Here is a 21,815-nt window from a genome sequence, read left to right as displayed (position 1 = left end):
AGAGTGCATGCAAATGCTAAAATTTGCATTTATTTAAACAAATTACAGCACATGTATAGTGACAAACATTTATCCTTCTCTTTCTCAAATGGGGTATTCTCAAACTGTTGTGTCTCACATTCCTGACTTTCTGACATCAGAGATTGGACTGACCACCTGCAGAATCAAAGACAACAATCATCTGCAGCGCCACCATTTGGCTAGGGGTGGACACAGAATGAACTGTGGGAATGAAACAAAACCGCATACTCTAAGTTAGACTGCACCATCAAAACCAATTAGCTAAAATACCAAAAAAGTTGGTTAGTAATAATTGAAAGAGTTTTATTGTTGCAATGTCAATTAAGATGTTTCTAATAATTAATGAAAAAGGTCTAAATGATTTTCTCCCACTGTCTCATTTCTGTTTAGAAACAATTTTCTTAACTTAATAAAGATTATTTTCATCCTAAATATATAACGGGCATAAATAGTTTATCAGTGCAATTAAATATACAACTCTGAAAAAAATCTCACATCTGGAAAAACTTAAGAGCCCACTTCACAGAACCCCATTGAAAACCTCCTGGTTATTCCACCAAATATTGATTTCTGAACTCTTCCTGAGTTAAAACATTATTATTGTTGTTTCTAAATGAATACGAACTTGTTTTCTTTGCGTTATTTGAGATCTGAAAGTACTGCATCTTTTTTGTTATTTTGACCATTTCTCATTTTCTGCAAATAAATGCTAAATTTTACTTGGAATTTCAGAGACATGTTGTCAATAGTTCAGAGAATAAAAAAAACAATGTTTATTTTACTCAAACATATACCTATAAAAAGTAAAATCAGAAAAGCTGATTATTTTAAGTGGCCTCTTCATTGTTTCCAGAGCTATATCTATATAAAAATGAAGAATACACAACATGCATTTGATATGTATCTAATTCCCATTTTAAATATATCCATCCAGTCTCACCATGTTCCATTGCAGAACTTGGTTCTAGCAGAGAATAAGTGAATGCCTCTGAGCTTATAGATGAATCACATTGCTAACACCCCTAGTACATTTGGTGATAAATGTGGCGTAGCAAAATGCCTCAGAGACTGCAAGAGATGGGAAGGATTTATTGGTAGCAGCAATCGCTCTCCCTATTGGGGTTCTCAACTTGTTTTTTTGTTGTTGTTTGTTTTCAGGGAAGGGAGTTTGTTTCCAGCTGAAAAATCACCAATATGAGTCTGTGTCATTTTAAAGAAGACATTTTTACTAAAACTTTTCAATGTTTTTCAGTAGCTAGTGGAAAATTCTTAGATTTAAAACATTGTCACCATTAAACACAATTAAATGCAGAATTGCATTTAATTCTACCATTACGCCCTTTTTCCAACAACCACTAGGTCTTGTTCAGTGTTGCAGGAGGATATATTCTGAATAGGTCTGTAGGTCATTGCTGTGCACACAGACCCAAAACAAGCGTGCACATGCAAACACTGTCACATTAGGTCAATTCAAAGTCAACAATAAACACATCATGCATCGTGGGAGCAGAGAACAAGCTGCAGAAACCCAAACATGCAGAGTATGAACGTGAAAGCTCGTAACTGAATGATGGCAGTGCCAACGGCTGTGCTGCCTCTTGTATGCGTTGGTTGTGGATAGCCTGATTACCTTGATTGACTTTTTTAGTCTTTGTTTGAATATCAGGTTCACTGGGTCGTTTGGCATGCTCTCTGGCTTTTTGTCACTGTTTGACTTGTACTTTGTGAGAGACATGGTGTGCTGTTTTGTGCGTCACACTATTAGCATTGGAGTTATTTTAATAGCTTTATCTGAGCTACAATGTCAACATACTTTGAATAATAAACCCTATAAAATCCTGCACTATTTGTTTAATTTATTTGAAACATTCCTAACTGCACATTGTGTAACAATTCACTTTATTTGGACAGATCCAGCATGAGTTTGTTGTGGTAAATTGAAACATTTTGATAAATTGATAAACCGATAATATTGTGAACATTTGTAAACACAGCTGTATTAAATAACAATGCAAAATGCTTTGACAAAAGTAAGTGTTTGACTGTCTATAGAAAATGGTAGGAAGTGCAATGCCCTAATATGGATAGCTCCACACGCTTTCTGTGTGAGTGTGTGTGTGTAGTTCAGCAGCTTGGCAGGGAATGCCAGGCAAGCAATTAAAACTGTTCATTAATGGTTTGTTAGACAACACTCTAGCTAATCCTATCATATGGCAGGCGCCGATAAGGGCATTTGCTTCTCTCGCTGCCTGTCTGTCTGTCACTCTGCTAGCAGCAGATATGCTATCAGTGCCTCGTTGTTAAGATGAACAGAAGAATGAATAATATTCTGACTCAGGCTTAATCAGGGATTCTATCATAGGTGAAGGAAATGCATGGTAGTGTGCCCCAGATGTGATTTTAAACTTTACATTTTGCATTATTGCTGTGCTTATCTAACAGTCTTGCCATTTTAAGCTTCAAAATACTGCACAGCACTTTGTAGAGCAACATATAGGAGCTTTTTCAGATCCAGTGGTCTATTAAGAAAATTATAATATCTTCTGAAAATGTGAGGTTTTGAAAAAATAAAAAAATGTGACCGACTGATTCAGCTGAGTCACAAGAGTAGTATCATAGACTAATGCACAAAACTCTGATGTTTAACAGCAAAATGAATCTTCTTATTCTGTAAAGATGGTAAAATAATAGCAACCCACATTTTGTGAAAATGGTAAAAATTTAGGATGGATGGATGAATGCAAAGTGACATTGTAAACTTGTGATTTTAAACCTTCTCAGGATTGATTTTACCCCCACTTGTCTTGTCAGTACTGTAGTCCATATTAAGTTGGAACCACAATATAGGGCTAAGAAACCCCTGAACACATAATGTTAAAAATACTCCCGTCAAGGACAGTTATATATGAAGCAACACTGGCACATGGTCAGGAGATGATGTTAGGCAGCTTCAGCGACATCCACATCCTGACACTCTCGCAGTTTCTGTGCCAATGGGATTAGACAAACTAAAAATGAAGCTGTGTTGCCTTTCTCACATCCAAATAACACTCTGCCCAGTCATCACTGCTTAGGTATGTTCTGAAATAATACCACAGATGTTAATCAGTTTTGGTGTGCTGCCAGAGCTTTGACAGCATTGCCCCTCAGAAAGCTGGTGCTTAACTCAGCACAGTGTAGATCTGTAAAAAGGGTTTTACCTTCTGCTTTGTGTGTAAAAGCATTGTAAAAGTTGTCTGTAAGCATACTTATCCAAGTGAAAAATGATCATGTATCGATACATCAGTTTATCTTTACGATTGCAGTCCTCATATTGCTCAAAATTGTACTAATATTTTTTTTTCAATTGCAGTATTTTTCTGATAATTTAATTTCTCATAATTGTTAACCTTCAACCTCTTCGACATTCAGTCATTGTCCACATCATGGTAGGAGTTTCTCATTTCTGCAGACAAATTTCAAATCCTTTTGGTCATGCAACAGTTGCTTCAGTAAACATATCTGTTGTTTTATAACATTTTCTTTTGTTTGTGTCACATGAGTCAAAATTAACTATACATATGACAGCTAAATAGTCATTCCCTATAAGAATAATACAGAAAACGTGTTTCTTGGGATGGTCAAGTTGACAATCCTAATCCAGTTGAGACTCTGTGGTCAGACTTGAAGACTGTTGTTCACTAGTGGAAACCATATAACTCGAGGGAGCTTCTCTGCAACTAGTTACTACGCATCTCTGATTACAATCAATCAATCAATCAATCAATCAATCAATCAATCAATCAATCAAATTTTATTTATATAGCACATTTCAGCAGCAAGGCATTTCAAAGTGCTTTACATCATTACAAACACAGAAACACAAAGGAACATAGAATCACCAATCAAAACACAGCATTAAGTCAAGTGCCATCAATAAATTTGTAATTGATTAAATACAATTCTAAACAGGTGGGTTTTTAATTGAGATTTAAAAGAAGTCAGTGTTTCAGCTGTTTTACAGTTTTCTGGAAGTTTGTTCCAAATTTGTGGTGCATAGATGCTGAAAGCTGCTTCTCCTCGTTTGGTTCTACAACTGAAGAGAGTAACTGCTCAGGCGTTGCCAAAGGATGAATTGTAGCTGGGACATGTTAGATGTCATCCAGGACGGCCCAGGTTTGTGCAGGTGTCAAAAGGATATTACTGTAGCAACAGAAAGGCATTTTGTCAGATACCATCACCCAGTTTTACAGCTAACATCTTTTGAGGTGATGAGCCTGATTGCATATTCATTTCCACTTATGTAATAAATAGAGCATTAGCATATTACCGAGCAGGTCAGCATCAACAGCAGCCATCTCAGTGAGAGCATTTGAAGTGTTTTTGTACATTTTGAGCTACGGTTTGGATGTACTCAAAAAGTATCATCCATTGCAGAAAGTGAAATGGTTTTATAATACATCCGTTATGTATTATGCTGGGTTATAGTGCTTTAAACAGATGCAGTGAAAATGACACAATGCAGACTTTATAATCTATATATCTTTATTTAATTTTGCAGAGAACATATATAGCAATCATGCTTTTTCATAGAACACCATCTAAACACATTTATTATATTTTTACATATAATATTTTACATTAGGCCCATATAACAGCTAAAAATATACAAAACAATATTCCCTGACTAGACATTTCTATAACATTTTTATTATTATTATTATCTCTTTATTATTACTCTATTCTGTTGTTGTTGTCATAATTTTAACAGTGGAGAGAGATATGTGCCTTAATTTTTGAGACAGTATTATTGCAGAAAACAGCAAAAAGTGTCACATTTTTTTCATTCAACATTTAGACAGAATAAAGAAAAACTCAGCGTATACGGACATTTACAGATACATGTATTACACAATCCAGTTTACAACATCATTCAAGAGAGAAACTGCGGTGTGGTAACTTTATACAAAATTCATGGAACCCTTGCATCATTGCACATTTTGATTCATATATCTTAAAAACAAAATAAGCCAGTACAGTTTTAAGGAACGGGAATGATTCCGCCTGGTGCCTGCTATATGTAGCTGCCATATTAGCATATTGTCTTGATCCTTCTTTGTCACCTAGTTAGCAGTTTGTGATAACGTTAAAATCCATGTTTGCTTTTATACTGGAATCCTTCACAGAATCAAGTATCATTAGATATGCAAAATTTCTCTTTGCTTTATAGTTTGTGTTGTTGGCCTGTGTGGCATGTGCTTGTGTGTTTTTATGCTAACAGTATAAAGTCCTCTGATTGATAAAAAGCTCCTCACTCTGAGAATTAATGAATCATATATATACACCTTAGTCCAGAAGGACCATTACAGAATAGGCATCGGTTACTGGCATCAAGATACATCAACGTTCGCATTACTTTTCTCTCATTGTCTTCCAACTGGTTTAAGAGTCATTTTAATGAGATGCTTGAGAAAGTGCCACAATGAAAGTGCTTGACAGTTACCTGAAAGAAAGCTACAACACTTTTTCCTAAAGACAAATCCAATTGTTTGGAAATATTGCTGGCTGAACAGAACATAGTCTTGAGGAAACTTTGTACTTGTACTATCTTTTACCTTTGGGCTACTTATAGCATTTGTCTGGTAAAACACCCAAGAATTGGATGCTTATGCTGCATTCATTACATGTCCAAAATATAAACTTGGGTTGGGATTGACATCAATCCCAGTTTAACAATAGTTCAGGCATAAATTCAAAACACTATGGGATTATGGGATTTGCTCATTGATACTCTCATTAACTAGGATAGCTTCTGCTAGCAATAAAGACTAATAAGATTGTTTTGTATTTCTCTATTACAACCTGTAGAATCTCTTTTTGGAAGAGATTTTTATAAATTTTTTTTACCACAACTAATTACTGGTCATTTAATTTTATTTGCTTGTCAGCCATACAAGAGTGCTGAGAAATCTTCTGAATGAAAATGAAACATTTAAACCCTTTCCTTAAACCAATCGAGCGGAACCAATAGATAATAATGGATAATTATTTTTTTGCTTGTTAATGTGAGTTTTGAAGATATCACACAACAGAGTTAAAATGCCCATGTCCTGCAGTAGTACTGTTATAGAAAATCTGTCAAGATGATATTTATGAAGTGGTTTGTGTTATAATAGGGAGTCACTGATATTATATTTAAAATGTAATCAATATCTTACATTAGTTTGGTGGCTGCAGAAATAGTTATTACTTTTCTATTTAAGAAAGTAATTAGATCATGTGATATGTTTTTGTTTCAAATATTTGTGTACATTTGTTTATTTGTGCACAGTAATGCCATGCTATTTTCACCCAAACTTGTCATATCATGTCTATTACAGATGATAAGAATAAGAAAGCACAAAATTGAGATCAGGTTTTAAATTTTAGCCCATAGCATCTTATCACAAAGACTTTATACCATTTGCATCTTCATGAATTTTTAGACAGAAAAATGTTTAGGGTTTAGATGACTACATTTTTCTAGATGGAGTAATAATTGTTTCAGCGAATCAAGTTGCCTAAAACAGTTTGGTCATATCTACATTTGTTCCTGAGGAGTGGGTTACTAGACAGATATACAAGTAAACAAGCACAGGCAGAACATCGGTAGCTGTCACAAAAATCCATTTTTCTACCACCAACGCTGGGTGCCTGTCAAGGCAGCATGCAGCAACTGCTTCACTCAGTACTTTATCCTCACTTAACCATCCCTCAGTTACTTAAAAATACACATTTTTCAAACAACTGCTCTCAAAATGGAACTAAAGAGGGATTGGCTATACCATAGATGCCTATAGAATGGCTATACCTTTCATATTAGAGGCTTTAGTCCATAGGATAACCTTGTGCTTGTACACTGATGCTGTTTTATTTTTCCTAACTATTGCTTTTCTGCATCAAAAGGGTGCATTATTGAATCCATATTTAGTCTGCAGGTAAAACACCTACACAAATTGTTCAAACTATAGCAAGCAATTTGGTCCTTCTCACGTTCACATATAGAAAATAATCTAAAAAAATGACCCTAAACGGAGATTCAGACAACATACAAATTATATGTTCTTTAGAAAACAAATAAAACAGTCATAACAGTCTTGCTAAGTATCCTATATAAGTTATTTTTGCTGTTGTCACAGGTTTCAGTCATGCCAAAAAGAAGTATTCAAAATACCACAAGGTACTTGTGCTTTTCTAATGTAGCCCCCAACAAGAGTAGTAAACATTTCCAAAGAGGTGCAGGATTCTGCAAGGGAGTGATAGTCTGGCTAAGATATAATTTACACATACAAACAGATTTGGCCTTACCTGTTGCACATTCCCATATTGTCTTTGCTTGAAATTGATCTATATTAAACTTTTAATCCATAAAACTTTAGCTTTTTATTTAACAGCTACACAGCATTCCTTTACAAAATAAAATAGATTTTACTCACAATTTTCTTTGTACAGTATTTTGAGATTAGTTGATTATGTTAATTTTCATAGTGATATTATTGAATCAGTGAGGGCCTTCAGATTTAAATTATATATCTTCAATATACAGTAGTTCTCTAAGTCACATTTTCTTTTTCTACGAAGGCTAAACTTTTGCATAATAAAATTCAAAATATCACAACAACTTTGCTGGGTTTTTTTTCTTCTTCTTCATACGTTTTATATCTCTGTATTATAAAAATAAAGAAACAGAACAACCCCCTTTAAAATAACTGTGTAATCAGGTTGGTTTCACATGTCCCCAGGAGGTAGGTGAATAAAAGCAGACGTAGAAGTCTAGTGGTTGTTCCCAACCTTGATTACGGTGCAGCGCCGGTCTGGCCGTTCAAACAGAGAGGCAGACAGAGCTTAGTTATTTCTTTTTAGATGTAGGCTTCCTCATTGGCAGGGTTTTGATTCTGGCTTTCTGCCTGCTGATCTGGACCATTTTCCTGAGTCTTCACCAGAACCAGAGGTTTGATCATCATGCGCAGGCGCTGAGAAGAAGATCAGAGGGATTAAAAAACAACTTCTGCAGACATGATTTATATCATAGTAGATGTAAGAGTGGATATAAAGTCTTCACACTTGATGATTGATTTTAAAAAAACAATATAATCTATTTCATCAGACCATAAATCATTAGCCTATGTGCTTCTCTTGAAGACTTTTTGTTTTCTCTTTTGTAAGTACATTTTTATTAATCAGAATTACATGTATATGTGACATAATTTCTGTTTAGCTTACAGGTCAGAGTTGTGGTTGAAACAATGACAAAAAGTTCAATAGGGATGTGTTAATTCTTTTCTACACAGTAAGAAGGTCAATTCACATTGGCTCCACAGCTGCAATCACAAGGAGGATGTCAGTGTCCAAAAAATGTACAAAATTATCAAGAAACTTGAAGTTTTCCAAGTTGGACTGAACACTTCTACAGTCACTTTAATGAAGTGTTTGTGAAACTAAGTGTTGGCCTGAAAGCAGAGCAGCATTCAGCTGCCTGATTGCTACAATTACACAATCAGCCATCAGCTGGTACAGCACGATCTGACAGCTGCATTTCGCCTCTGATAGCTCTTTTGCAATGCCTGCAATTATGGTACATTTACTCTTACAGAATCCATAAGCTATATATGTCACTGGGAGCTGTATTCTGTACATTGTGCAGGAGTAGACATCAAGCAGCCAATAATGTAAATGCTGAGCTAAAAAAGTTTAGTCTGTTATTGATTAGGACAGTCGGATCAATGAAATAGGACTCCATCACGGCAGATGGTTTTCTAATAGCTCAGTGGCTGTTGAAACAGAAAGCTATAAAAAACTGCTTTATACAACCAATCATTTTTCTTTCACTAATCCTTTTATCACAGTAACACTCTTCATTTCAATTTATTATTTCTCTATCAAGCATGCTTGTGAGTTTGTTCATTAAAAATCACTGAATCATGGTGCCAGAGTTTGGTTTTAATCCTCTGAAGAAAATAAGACAAAGTAAAGCTCAGCATTTTTTTCTTTTACAATTGGGTACCCTTTTGGCTTCATGTCAACAAATTCATTCTTACTGTTGATTCTAGATTAATAGATTCCAGTTTGACTTTGTGGTAACAAATGTGACTGGGTATCTCTGCAAAGATTATGTTTTGTATAAAATCTTTAGAGCTTATTTTGTCTTAATATACTAATGTACAGTAAGTTAAAGTGGGTTTATTAAAAAAAAACTATCTTGTACAACCAGTAATCCAATAGGAACTGACAACACCATTTTCTTGGCTGCAGATTTCAGAATTATGCATATATTCTGGGCCTAATTTGCAGCTTTATTCAAACAGATGTATGGCGCACTGAGTTTAAATAGATAAATTCAAAAGAAGATACATATGGTGATAACGTCTTACCTCTTTGTAGGTGCCTTTGAGTGTCAGGAACATGTAGCCCATGTAGCCTGGGATGAGAGTCATGGAGGATAAGGCCATCAACCAACCAACTCCCTGACCCCAGCTAGGGAACACATAATCTCCCATAGTAAGGGGAACCATCTGCACTGCACTGAACAAGAACACTCCCTGGAGAATAGAGGGACAAAAAAATATATCTCAGCATCGTACATTGATAGACATTTTGTCCATTATATCCCATTTTCCCAATAACTCTGACCAGCTTTCATATAAAAAGGATCCACAGTGGACACAGCATGTATAGGTTTACCTTTATCTTTCTTATAAAACAACAACAACATAGGGAAATTTGGGGATGTAGCATGACAAAATGTGTAAAGATTCAAATACATACTCTTAAACTGCAATGGTTTATTGTTAAATATTACAACAGGTAACACTTACAGCCACAATGAGAGGAGTGAAAACAACCCAGCAGGCCTTCCACCACAGACAGGGCCTGTAGCCAACCATTTCCTCAATGTTGTCAAAGAATTTATTCACACCTGCATGTAAAAAATGAACAAGATAAAAATTTTTTTTCATAATCTTTATATGACTTTTGAGACTTTTGAGTCATTTTTACATGCATTATGAAAAAAATGCTCACCATAGAACCATGAAATTGAGATACACTCAAAGAAGACCAGGAAAAGCAGGGACATTCCACTCGCTGAGTAGTAGTCAAAGAGCTTGAACACATACAGTCCTCCCTGCAAATTATGAATGAAACAAAGATAATGAGACAGATAGGATATTGTAAACATAAACATAAAATGTAGTTATATTTATGTGTAGGACAGTCTCAAACTGGTCTGGAGGAATAATGGAGTGTAAAATCTGAGCTTACAGTAATGACTATGGCTGTGGGAAGCAGTGATATATTTGTATGGATTTTTTCAGTGTCTTACTTGTAAGAGATCTATTATTGTGGTCATTTATTACAAACAGAATAGTTTGTTAGTGTACATTGCCAAAAGTGGTTAATTTCCTTTTAGAATCAAGTTCTGTAGGAACAGAGGGACGATTTAACCTCAAGTTTTATGCATAGCTACAATAATTTTCTGTGGTGAAATATTATTTGTATTTTTTCATGTATTCATTTAAAACACTGTTGTAAGTCTAGGACTCCAGACTCCAATTACCATGGTTCAAGTAGACCATAAATTGTAAAAGACAGTCCAATACTAAAGTCAATACTAAATGACAATGTAACTATTAGGTTTAAAAACAGAAGCTTGAATAAACAAGATAGCAGAATAGTGATCTCAGACTAGTAACAAAATCACTCTAATCTTACGACTGTAAGATTTGCGTTATTCCAGACTCCTTTTTGGTTTTGGAAATGTAGTAAATTGTATTCCGCCTTCTACACTTTCTGTCATGAGTTGTGGGTGTTGAGGTGGTGAGGCAAACGCTGTAGACCCAGGTAAGATGAATAATGATGATTTTAATGAAGAATAAACACCGTCCAGCAACGGGCAGCACGGCCGAGCAGAAGCCAGGGCTCGACGCCGGTAGCAGCCGTTAACACGACTGGACACGAATGACAGCACGCACGTTAGACAATTGCAAGACAAGGACCCGACGAGGAACAAGGAACACAGGTGGAGTTAAATACACAGCGGGTAATCACAGAACGAGACACACCTGGGAACAATCAAGGGGAAGACAGGACAACACGAAGACTCGGGGACACAGAAAACTCTAAATAAATACACAGAAAACACAGAACATGACACTTTCTGGGTAACTGCTGTCGGGAATGCATATACTGACAACTTGGACAGTGATTATCTATTATTTTCCTCAAATTCTCTCTGACTGCAGCGTGTTTTCAATGATAGATACTGTCAATATTCTAGGAGTACTGTACTAGGAACGCTGATTGGTCAGTTGCTGACAAGTGCCCTGGAATGATTGATGGAGGATTGCTCTACATCAGCATGGGGGCGGAGTCGGCGTCATGTCAATTGTTTGGTACCTTTTATTAACCAATTATTTTCTGGAAAATTCAGCTTTATGGAAATTGATTACCAAAGATGAAAGCCATTTTGAGGCTGTGAGGTGAAGATTAAAGCAAACAAGCAGTTTTTCATTATTGGAGATGAAAAAACAATATTGTCACAGAATACCTATCCAACCATCCATCCAACCATTGGTTATCTGAGATCAGGTCAATGGGGTAGTAGGTCTGTTGGGAAACCTAAATGTCCACTTCCCCAACAACACTCTCCAATTCTTTCTGATCTGTCCCTAGGCATTCCTAGGTGAGAAGGGATGTATTGTCCCTAAACCTGAGTGTCTTTGTGATTCTGCCCTGGGATTCCCCTTCAAAAGAAAGAATACCTAGGAGGCATCTTAAGTCCCCCTTCTGGATGAATGTAATCCATACCCTATATCCAGAGTCATCTTTTGAAGCAAGCTAATTTCAGTCACTAAAATCCAGGTTCTCTATCTTTTGGTCATAACCCATACTGCATGACCATAAGTGTAGGTTGGACTGTAGCTACAAGTAAATCATGGTCTGCGTTCCTGGGTCAGTTCTTTCTTCACCATGGCAACCCATCATCAATGTAGATGAGCTGTTAATCCTTCCATCCATCTCTTGCTCCATCCCATTACCACTTGTGAACAAGACACCAATATTCTTAAACTAATCCCCTGAAGGCGTACACTGATGCCTAAACTGGAAGGAAGTGTTCACCTTTTCCTGGATATGATCCATGGTCTCAAACAGAAAATATCATTCTAGCTCATTCAAACTTGGATGCAGCAAACTTTAGTGAATGTCTAAGGTTTTAAGTTGAAGATGCCAACAGGACCAAAAAGCAAAATGCCAAGATGAAACCCCAGAGATTGCCTAACCAGACACTCTTCTCTCCACAACTATCCTTTCAAATCCTGCCAGTGAACACCACAAACAAGATCAGTGCCAACCCTGGTTGAGGCCAGCCTGCACTTGAAACAAGCTTAACATTGTGCTAATGATGCAGTTCTTGTGTTGATTGAAGGACAACATCCAGAGTCAGTACCCTGTTCTCTGATAAGACCCATTATAAAATGTCTGGGCAGACACAGTCGAATGGCATGTCAAGGTCCATAAAACTCATCTGGACCAGACAACCAAACTCATCTTAACCCACTTGTTGATTCCAAAAGGGTTAATTTCCAGGTCACTCTTCAACAACCAGAAAAAAGACCACAATGACAATACTGGATCAAAGGCTTGTCCCCTTTCTCCAAAGACGCTGAAGACATCCGTCATTAATGAAAACACAATAATATTTACACCTTCAGTATCTTGGTTTAAATCTTGTTAGCTTGTTGCCTGGGAGCTTTTTAAATACCAGAGCAACATCTGCACTGGTGAAGATTCCCACAAGTCCTTTGATCATACCTTTCCTAAAGTGATATGATGGCATTGTGAATGAGGCCATCAAATAAGTATTCCTTTTACAGCTTGACAATACCCAGGTCTTCAGTTCACCATTCCAAGGTAACAAAACATGATGGTAGTATTCATCTTTCTATTCAACTTGCCAAACAATACTTCAAAAATCTTTCCAAGGCCAAATGAAAGTCATTTTGCAATGCATCTTCAACTTCCTTGAAAACTGAATTTTCCATACTTTTAACCACAAAAATCACACTTCTGCTGCTCATCGGCTATGTCTCAATTTGTTCAGAAATCTTAAGAGTAAAATAATCCCAAAGGCTTCCCTCTTCAGGTTCATGGTATCTAATAATACTGGTGGGTGTCAAAAGCTCCTGTGGTCTCTAAAGTCTATAGTTCATGAAAGCTACATCGGCAATATGGAGATCCTGCTCAAGGCCAGTTTCAAATCCTCAACTTTTCCTGGATTACTTTGAGAAACTCTCCAGAATGAGTTGAGAATGTCCTAAAAAGGACGTACTACCAGATATTCCGTGTTCACCCATCTCACCTATTTGAGTGTGTCACTAGCAGGGAGTGACCAGCTGACAACAATGCCCTCACTCAAAGATATAGCACATAGATATCAATATATAACTGCAAAAGACAACACAAATTTTAACACAAAAATGTTAAAAATTTTAAAACAAATCTTGTGTTAAAACCATTGTGCGTGTCCAGTTCCTAGAAGCTCAAAAAGAAAACATCACTTGTATTATAATCTGGGCGGTCATTCCTCAGATTCACAGATCTTCAAGCAACCCCATTGTTATCCACTAAAGCTACCCAGGAGCTCAACCGAATCCCCAAACGGTATCCTTTGCAAAACATCATTCAGAAACTTCAAGAAGACTGAGTCATTTAAACAACTGTTTGGTTCACACACAACAACAGTCAGTCAGGACCTTCCCTCTTTCAAGTCAAAGACACACAGAGGTAACAGTCTCTCTCTCTCTCTTAGTGGGGAAAACTCTAACAAAGAGGCACTCACTGGTGCATTAGCATTGGCGCTGCAGCACAGATAGCAGCTACAGGAAATTAGAAAAATAGCCGTTTAAAACTTCAATAAGACCTAATAAATGCCTTACTACACATAAAACTCTTTAAAAGTTAAAGAGGAAAACTGTGGCTTGTCTTTCGGAAATCATAAAATGTACAATTAAGAGGTGGTAATATTTATGTGAACAACCTTGCATTTCTGTTAGAATCAATCTCATAAAAAATAGAAACATAGAGGAAACTCATGCTTGATCACGGGGATATTTACCTGTGTGATGTTGGACAGGCCAATAATATAAGAAACAAGGCAGACGACAGCGATGAAGATTTCTCTACGCTTTCGGAGGATGTGAGGAAACTCATCAACCAGTGCAGTGATGAAACCTTCCACAGTGCAGAACTGTAAAGTTTGTAGAGTCATTTTAAAACTGTGTCACTTAACACACTGCTGTCACAGTAAAATCATTGCAAAGGTTTTAGTGCACATATGAAAACACTACAGCAAAGTACAAGGATAAGTAGCAATAATGAAATTCTGTGACATGAGGTCAGAATCATGTAATGAGTTAGAGCTTTAAAACCTATTTTAGCTAAATACATATTGGAACGGTCCAAAAAAGAGACCATATTTATTGGATTATTTTCACCTGGCTGTCGATTCCCAGCATCAGCAGCATGGAGAAAAACAATATGGCCCAGAGAGGAGAGATAGGCAGCTGGGTGACGGCTTCAGGATATGCCAAAAATGCCAGGCCAGGTCCTGATGTAAGATAAATTACTGTTAGCTCAAATATACAGTGGGAAATTTATTAAACATATGTTATTGGTATCAATGAAGAACCCTTGCAAATGTTAAGCAAATGTAACAATACAGAAAAAAGATAAATTAATAAAATAAAACTTAATAAAATATATAAATAGAAGTTGCTCTTTAAATAAATATCTTGGGAGAAATTTCTACTTAATTGTCCAACAAACATAAAAGACTCAGAGTATTCCTGTTGAAATTAGCCATTCTTTTAATAAATATCCCAGTATTTCTTTTTGGTTGTAAATTTAGAAAATTCAGTAAAATTTCTTTTCATATATATATATATTTAATCTTGTCCTTGTGTCTATTGCTATATTGTTGTATTGTCTATTGTTGTATTTCAACACTGATTGCAATTACCTGAGGCCGCCACATCAGCAATTGGCCTCTTTGTTACATTAGCCATGAATCCCACAATGGAAAAGATGACAAAGCCGGCGAACATACTGGTGAAGGAGTTGATGCAGCAGACAATGATAGAATCTCTGCAGGGGAGAGACGGAGCACAGGCCATTGTTACGGCTGTATCAATTCCTTATCACCCCGTCACACATTGGAGAGAAACATTTGAGGGGAAAGGAGGGGGGAGAAGTCGAAAGCCATTTTGCGTCCTGCAGAACCACAGCATACTGTTTGTGCTAACCTCCTTTTAATTTTTTTTTTTTTAAATAGCAGTGTGCTTTAATATTGTTCAATATGTGCACTTTTGCCCCTGACCAGTCTTTATTCTTTAAGCTGACTATGGATGAGACATAAAATGAGTTACATATTGTTTAATTGTAAAAAAAACAAACAAAAAAGAAACAAAATAAATTAACAATTAATCCTGTGTAGTCAATTGCCCTAATAAAAATAAAAAGAAAGGTTTTTACTGTGGAGTTGACACAAAAACAACAAATTGGAGACATTTGCATTATTTCTGTAAAAATGCCGTGTGGGTGATCAGAACTGTATATTTGCAGTGATAAATGAGCCTGAAAGGCAGCATACTTGTGTCACCTACCTGTAGACATTATTATTGAAGGGATTGTAGCTGCCAAGTGCAATCAGAGAACCTAATCCCAGACCGTAGGAAAAGAAGATCTGCGTGGCAGCATCGAGCCATACCTGACACACAGGGATTAGAAAATATGCCAGTCACTGTGTATAAACGAATATCTGCACATATGTTTGTGTTGAAGCATTTTTTCTACATTATTAGCTTGAGGAATTGATACTGAAATGCCCATTATTTTGTTTAAACAGTAATAAGAAAAAAAACTCCACTCTCATCACGCTGTTCTCACCTCTTCTCAATATTAAAAGCGTAGCATTATCTCAATAGTGACATTCACATGTGAATTAATTAAACATTGGCTATATATCCATTGAATTTAAACTAACTAGCAACATTTATGTTTAGCTTTTGATTGCATTGTATTGTGTGCACTGATCTGTATCCACTGTGGTTTTGAGAAGTACTTACCATAATGCAAACATCACAGTCAAATACTGGGGTTGCATCTGACAGAGCAACACAAATTTGTGGCAGCTCTGAGTAAAACTCTTTTTTAAACTTTCTTGCCATTTTTTTCTAAATTTGTGATTAATGGAGAGCACAAAAAATGTGCCGTCATAAATTTTTTCCACTAAAAACGGAGAATTATACAGAAGTTAATCCACTCTTATTGAGTTTGTTTTATAATTTTGTAACTTCTGAAGTTAGCTGTTTCAACTTTTTTAGGGGAACCAGTGCAAAGGGGATGGATATGAATGCATGTTACTCTTTTCATGTTTTTTATTTAGAAAACCACGTATCATTTTCCTTCCACATCACACATTATGTTCTACTTTGTGTTGGTTTGTCACAAAAATTCCCATTGTAAGGCGACAAAAATGTCAAAATATTTTGCATAGCACTGCATCTGCAAAAATTCCATTAACATATCAGCACTTTGAATGTTCTTCCATAAAAAAGACCTCTCTGTAGTTTATCCACAACTTTGGAAATTTTATGTCCAAAAAGTGAAATGCATCCATTTTCTGGCACAGCTCATCCGCTGGAGCCTTCTGTGCTGCAGTTTATGTCACATAGCTGTATCTTTCTCAACACAAGTCAAAAGGCTCACCTCAGACTCTTTGAGTTTCTGGAAGTCTGGTGTGATGTAGAAGAGAATCCCGTCAATAGCTCCAGGCAGAGTGACGCCACGGCAAAACAGGATGAACAGCATAAAGTAAGGGTATGTTGCCGAGAAGTAGACAACCTGTGAGACACGTCACTGTTAGAGCAATCGCTATATTCTGTGAACTACAACTACATGTTGGATTGAGTATATTTGTTCTGCAAAAAAGCAATTTAGCTCAAATTGTCAATTTACTGTTACTGTGGCACCATTCCCACAGCACTGCACAGTGTCCCAGTCAGCCCTTCCTCTGAGACAAAATGACCTCAGGATGAGTAGGTTCAGCACACTCCCAGTGCACTTTCACCTTCTTATCTGAGCCAATTTTACGCCTGTGCATTCAACTTAACAAGTCATTAAAATGGAGAGGACACTGACTTTTTTGTAAAATAAGCAAATATGTTCAATTGCTTGAATTAAAGAGCTTTCCTTTTGTTATTTAGTAGTTTTTAATGTACTGTATGCCAATGACAAAAAACTACACCAATAAGCAGTAAAGCTGTTTTTAGAACATATTTCAAAAGTAATCCTTGATCTTTACTGCAGACTCTGATATTCTGGAACTGTCTGTTTGTTTAGCCCACAGGTGTCAAACTCCAGTCCTCAAGGGCCGGTATCCTGCAGTTTTTAGATGTGCCACAGGTACAAAATGCTGAAATGAAATGGCTTAATTACCTCCTCCTTGTGTAGATCAGTTCTCCAGAGCCTTGCTAATGACCTAATTATTCTATTCAGGTGTGGTGCAGCAGAGGCACATTTAAAAGTTGCAGGACAGCGGCCCTTGAGGACTGGAGTTTGCCTCTTTGTATACTCACTTTGCCTGTCCAGCTGACCCCCTTCCAGATACAGAAATAGACGAGCACCCATGCAATGGCGAGAGTGATGGCCAGTGGAATCCTGACCTCCCCAGGTTTTTCCAAACCGTCCGTCAGCTGGTGCATGTTGCGTCTGCAGCGAAAAAGCAAAGTGGCCATATTGTCATGCAGAAGAGTAACATGAATTTCATACATGCAGAAATATGCATGCATGCATCTTGGTATTTAGAGATTTAACTATCCCGCTGAATCTTTTCAGAAGCCCCAAAATCTTTTTTTTTTTTTTGCATTTTGTATTGTTTGTATCTGTTTTGAAGTTACTTTTTTTTTTATTTCTCATAATGTCTTGGACCAAATTCTCTACTCAAGGATCTGGTACATAGCATGCAAACTGCTACATCAGCCTATCTCTGATCCCTAATCTGACCCTTCCTTACCCTCACTGGCAGGCAGTGACCTTATCGGATTTAATTTGTTCACAACATTTCAGACTGTGGCAACTCAGATGTCCAACTTACTCCCAGAACTCCACCACAGCACTGGTGAGGTTTGTCGTGTCCGCGATACTGTAGTTAGTGTAGCAGCGATCTGTGTTCCAGGCATTGCCACATGTCTTCCATGGCAGGTCCTGAAAATGAGAAGAAAAAAAACACATAGAGACAGGGAGAAAGCTCTTTTTTTCCTCGAACCCGCTCCCATCGCTGCTGAGTCCCATTCTCAGTCTTGGCTGTCAGGCAGCCAAGACTGAGATGCTCATTCGGGACATTGAGATTTCATGGTTTTCTCAGTGGAGTGAATGCTTCATCGCAGAATGCATTTATCAATACCTTGTGTGAGGCGCTAATTATGCGGGAAAGGAAGTAATAAAAGTCATACTGTGTTAAAGGGTTGTGCAGCCTTACATAAGAGGTTCTGGCAAGCAGCCTGCCACATGACTAAAGTAAATTACAATGTAAAGATACATTAAAAAGAACAGCTATGCTTTGAATGACATAAAGGGAGAGGGTGTCATGATTTTACAGAGTGAATATACTCACAGTGGTGAAGGAGTTGTACAGATAGTAAATAGCCCAAGCAATGATTACAATGTAATAGATGTTGAGCCAAAAAGATAGAACAGCAGCAGCCAGACCCACACCTGGAACACAAGATACAGGGATAATGTTAAGTCTATGTTAAAAAAAAAGGAGAGAAAAAACACTAAAAGTAGCTTGAAAGATAAGGTTTTACATTATCTGACCTCTATTCAATTCAGTTTATTTTAATTCAGTTCATTGAAATTAATGCATTCTTATGATAATGTTTAATGAAAAAAAGCCACCTGAAGACATTTTATATGACAAACAGATTCAATTTGTATCCAGAAATATATACTCACTACCAACCAATATCATAAAATCAAACAAAGATTCAATTTCAATTACATGCATTCCAATCGCTTCTTTGTCATAACACAGTGAAAGCAAACTGTTTAGAATATAAATTTTCTACATAGGAACATAACAATCACATGTTAATAATGAAGCTCCAACTAACAATAATACTTCAACCGGTTAGTTATGTATTTTATTACCTTTGAACATTGGGGCCAGCTTCCACACTCCCAGACCTCCAATAGAAGTGTATTGACCGAGAGCCGTCTCCAGAAAGAACAGGGGCATGCCAGCAAATACCAGCGTCAAAAAGTAGGGAATCAAGAAGGCCCCTGGATGAGAGGTGAGAAGCAAAAGTGTGTGAATCAAGAAATTAATATTCACTATAATCCAACATGTTACTTGGTAGAGGGTGTATTTGGTTTCAGGCTGCACCCAGAAAAGCGCGCAGATTTTCTGTTATTTCTGCTTGTGCGCAATTACGCACGGCGTTGTTGAGAAGATACACTTAAGATCTCTTTTATTTCAAACCCTCCAGAATCAGACTCTCGATCTTTGGTCGCGTCACCTTTACGTTCCGTTTTGGTGTTTGTTGAAAATAGTGAAATAATTCCTGATTACCTCCGCCGTTTTTCCCACACAAGTAAGGAAATCTCCACACATTTCCCAGTCCGATTGCGTATCCGACACAAGAGAGGAGAAAGTCAAATTTCCCAACCCACGTTTCTCTCTCGGGTATGTCCTTTTTCGTCTTCTGCACCTTCACCACCAGTGTTTTGGGTTTGTCATTTGGCGTGGTGCTGGGCGCGTCGTTCACGGTCTCGGTTAAGACGTGTCCGTCCGAGGCTTTGGTCCCGTTTGTGGCCATAATGACGGTCTGTGTTGGAAGGTCCTGACCAACGTAGAGGTGGTGGTTTCAGCACCAGTCCAGTCAGAGCGCGGCGTATCCGTCCTGCACTACAGTAGTCCCCAGAGAAAAGCCGTGAGAAAAGGGATGATTGAGGGTCTGAGAGTGATGAGGTACGGCGGCGAGGCAGAGACCCTGAAAACAAAAATGAACTGGTTAAGATACTTTTTTCTTTTCTTTTTATCACAAAAAGGGAAATTTTGATTTTTATGTAAAATGTTATATATGTGCTCTCTTCTCATTATATATATATATATAATAATAATAATTATTATTATTATTATTATTATTATTATTTTACTTTACTTTATTCATTTATTTTTAAAAACCTGCTGCACAGTAAGTGAACCTCACCGGGATCAAATAAGGACTCATCCCACAGCAAGAATCACTTCTGATGGCCTGAAGTGGATCCGTGTTAGAAGAAATTTAGAGCCCTGCTCTTGTCCTTGATTCATTGTGCTCTACATTCAATGGCCCACTTCCCAGTGCTCTGGTACGACAGCAGAGCAATTAAACACATTTAGGAGTTGCAGTCGCAAAGCCCACGTCTAATGAATCACCTGGAGAGGCTAATAACTCTCCATAGAGGCTGCACCTTCAACAGAACTCTTTTATCCATCCATTCACCATACAGGTTTACTCCCTAATTAATCTGTATAATTTGATGCCCCCAAAACAACATCCGGTCTTTAGAATAAAAAAAACATATATGCGTTTAGATTGGATATTTTATTTTCATATTCAAAATACATTTGAACTAACAGGAGTAAAAGGAAGGATGAAGCGCTCTCGAGAGCTCTCCGCTTAGTGCGTAATTGGAGCGGCGTGAGGTAACGTAGCTCTTAAATGTTTCTGGTTGCCTTAGAGATGCGTTTCATTTGGATAAAAACATATATTAAGTTATTGTAGCTTCAAATTTATGTAAAATGTGCATATAAGACGCACAAACTGGTTGTTAGACTGACATTACCGCACAGTTTCTCTGCGTAATACTCACTTTTCATTTTATATTTCACGTTAGAGACATAAGTCATAAATTAAAAAAAAAATAGTCATAGTAAAATTCGTCTGCCTCCAAAGAAGAGCAGCCGCAAATCTGCATGCTTTGCCAAATGTATCGCAACTGAACGTGGCGATGTCCTAACACATCGCTTCTGAATAACATTACAAATATATATTTTTTCAAATATTAAAACAAAACACATTGTTTTGATAAGAATAGGGTACTTACAGTGAAATTACAGCTTGTTTGTGCGGTTGTTTCCCACCGGGGAAATATCCAATGTTCCCCCCCAAAAAGTTACTTCCTTTTACTTGTGCTCGGCGAAACCAAGGTGGAAACTTTGCATCCGTCGTCAAGGAGCAGACATTTGATCCTGAAGGAGGGAGAGGATGGTGGATAAGTGCGTGTTTGAGAGCGAGGTGCTGTCCTTAAAGGAGTGGTGCTGAAAGAGAGGCAGGGAGAAAAGACGGGGAAAGGAGCTGCCGCCGTTTGAGTTGAAGAGAGCAGGGACGTAACATGGAGCGCAGGGTTCTCACTCTCATCTACATAGCGTCAATGTCACCTCAAAGTCGACCAACCCCAACTCCAACATTTCCGCCACTGAGATGGCAGCGGGTTTGAGAGAGGAGCATCCTCTTGTCTCAAGGTTTTATATCCTTACTGATGCAGCCTTTTTTTTTTACACCAGGAACTTCTCTCTCTGTCCCACCCTCTCCTTTCAGACCCTGCAAAGGCCCAACTGATGCATCATGTGGACTTTTAAGGTTGCCTAAAATACCCCCTGATTAAATAACATCAAGTTTAAAGATACTTGCAAGTCATGTATTTTTTCATCAACAACTGTTCATTGATATCAA

The 21,815-nt window shown here is 37.3% G+C and overlaps 1 protein-coding gene across 1 annotated transcript; it reads right to left on the bottom strand.

Annotated features, from left to right (window-relative positions):
- Positions 1-4,524: 4,524 nt before the first annotated feature.
- Positions 4,525-21,608, bottom strand: slc6a1b (solute carrier family 6 member 1b). The gene is made up of 15 exons (XM_028002335.1): positions 21,187-21,608; positions 19,667-20,087; positions 19,246-19,377; positions 18,710-18,810; positions 18,191-18,300; positions 17,673-17,805; positions 16,804-16,938; positions 15,699-15,802; positions 15,056-15,180; positions 14,532-14,644; positions 14,153-14,284; positions 10,060-10,162; positions 9,855-9,955; positions 9,411-9,578; positions 4,525-8,012 (listed from the first exon to the last, which is right to left on the bottom strand). The coding sequence occupies exons 2-15, from the start codon at positions 19,911-19,913 to the stop codon at positions 7,899-7,901; spliced, it is 1,818 nt and encodes a 605-aa protein (XP_027858136.1). The 5' UTR covers positions 19,914-20,087; positions 21,187-21,608; the 3' UTR covers positions 4,525-7,898.
- Positions 21,609-21,815: the final 207 nt, after the last annotated feature.

The sequence above is a fragment of the Xiphophorus couchianus genome, chromosome 20, assembly GCF_001444195.1.
Source record: "Xiphophorus couchianus chromosome 20, X_couchianus-1.0, whole genome shotgun sequence".
In the NCBI taxonomy this organism is placed as follows: domain Eukaryota; kingdom Metazoa; phylum Chordata; class Actinopteri; order Cyprinodontiformes; family Poeciliidae; genus Xiphophorus; species Xiphophorus couchianus.
This window is presented reverse-complemented; position numbering and strand designations above follow the sequence as displayed.

Excerpts from the sequence above, each read along its gene's own strand:
- slc6a1b (XM_028002335.1), bottom strand. The coding sequence starts at position 19,913 with ATGGCCACAAACGGGACCAAAGCCTCGGACGGACACGTCTTAACCGAG. Across the intron at positions 15,181-15,698 it reads TTCAATAATAATGTCTACAG|AGATTCTATCATTGTCTGCT; the intron begins GTAGGTGACACA and ends TCTCCCCTGCAG. Across the intron at positions 14,285-14,531 it reads TGCTGGGAATCGACAGCCAG|TTCTGCACTGTGGAAGGTTT; the intron begins GTGAAAATAATC and ends CAAACTTTACAG.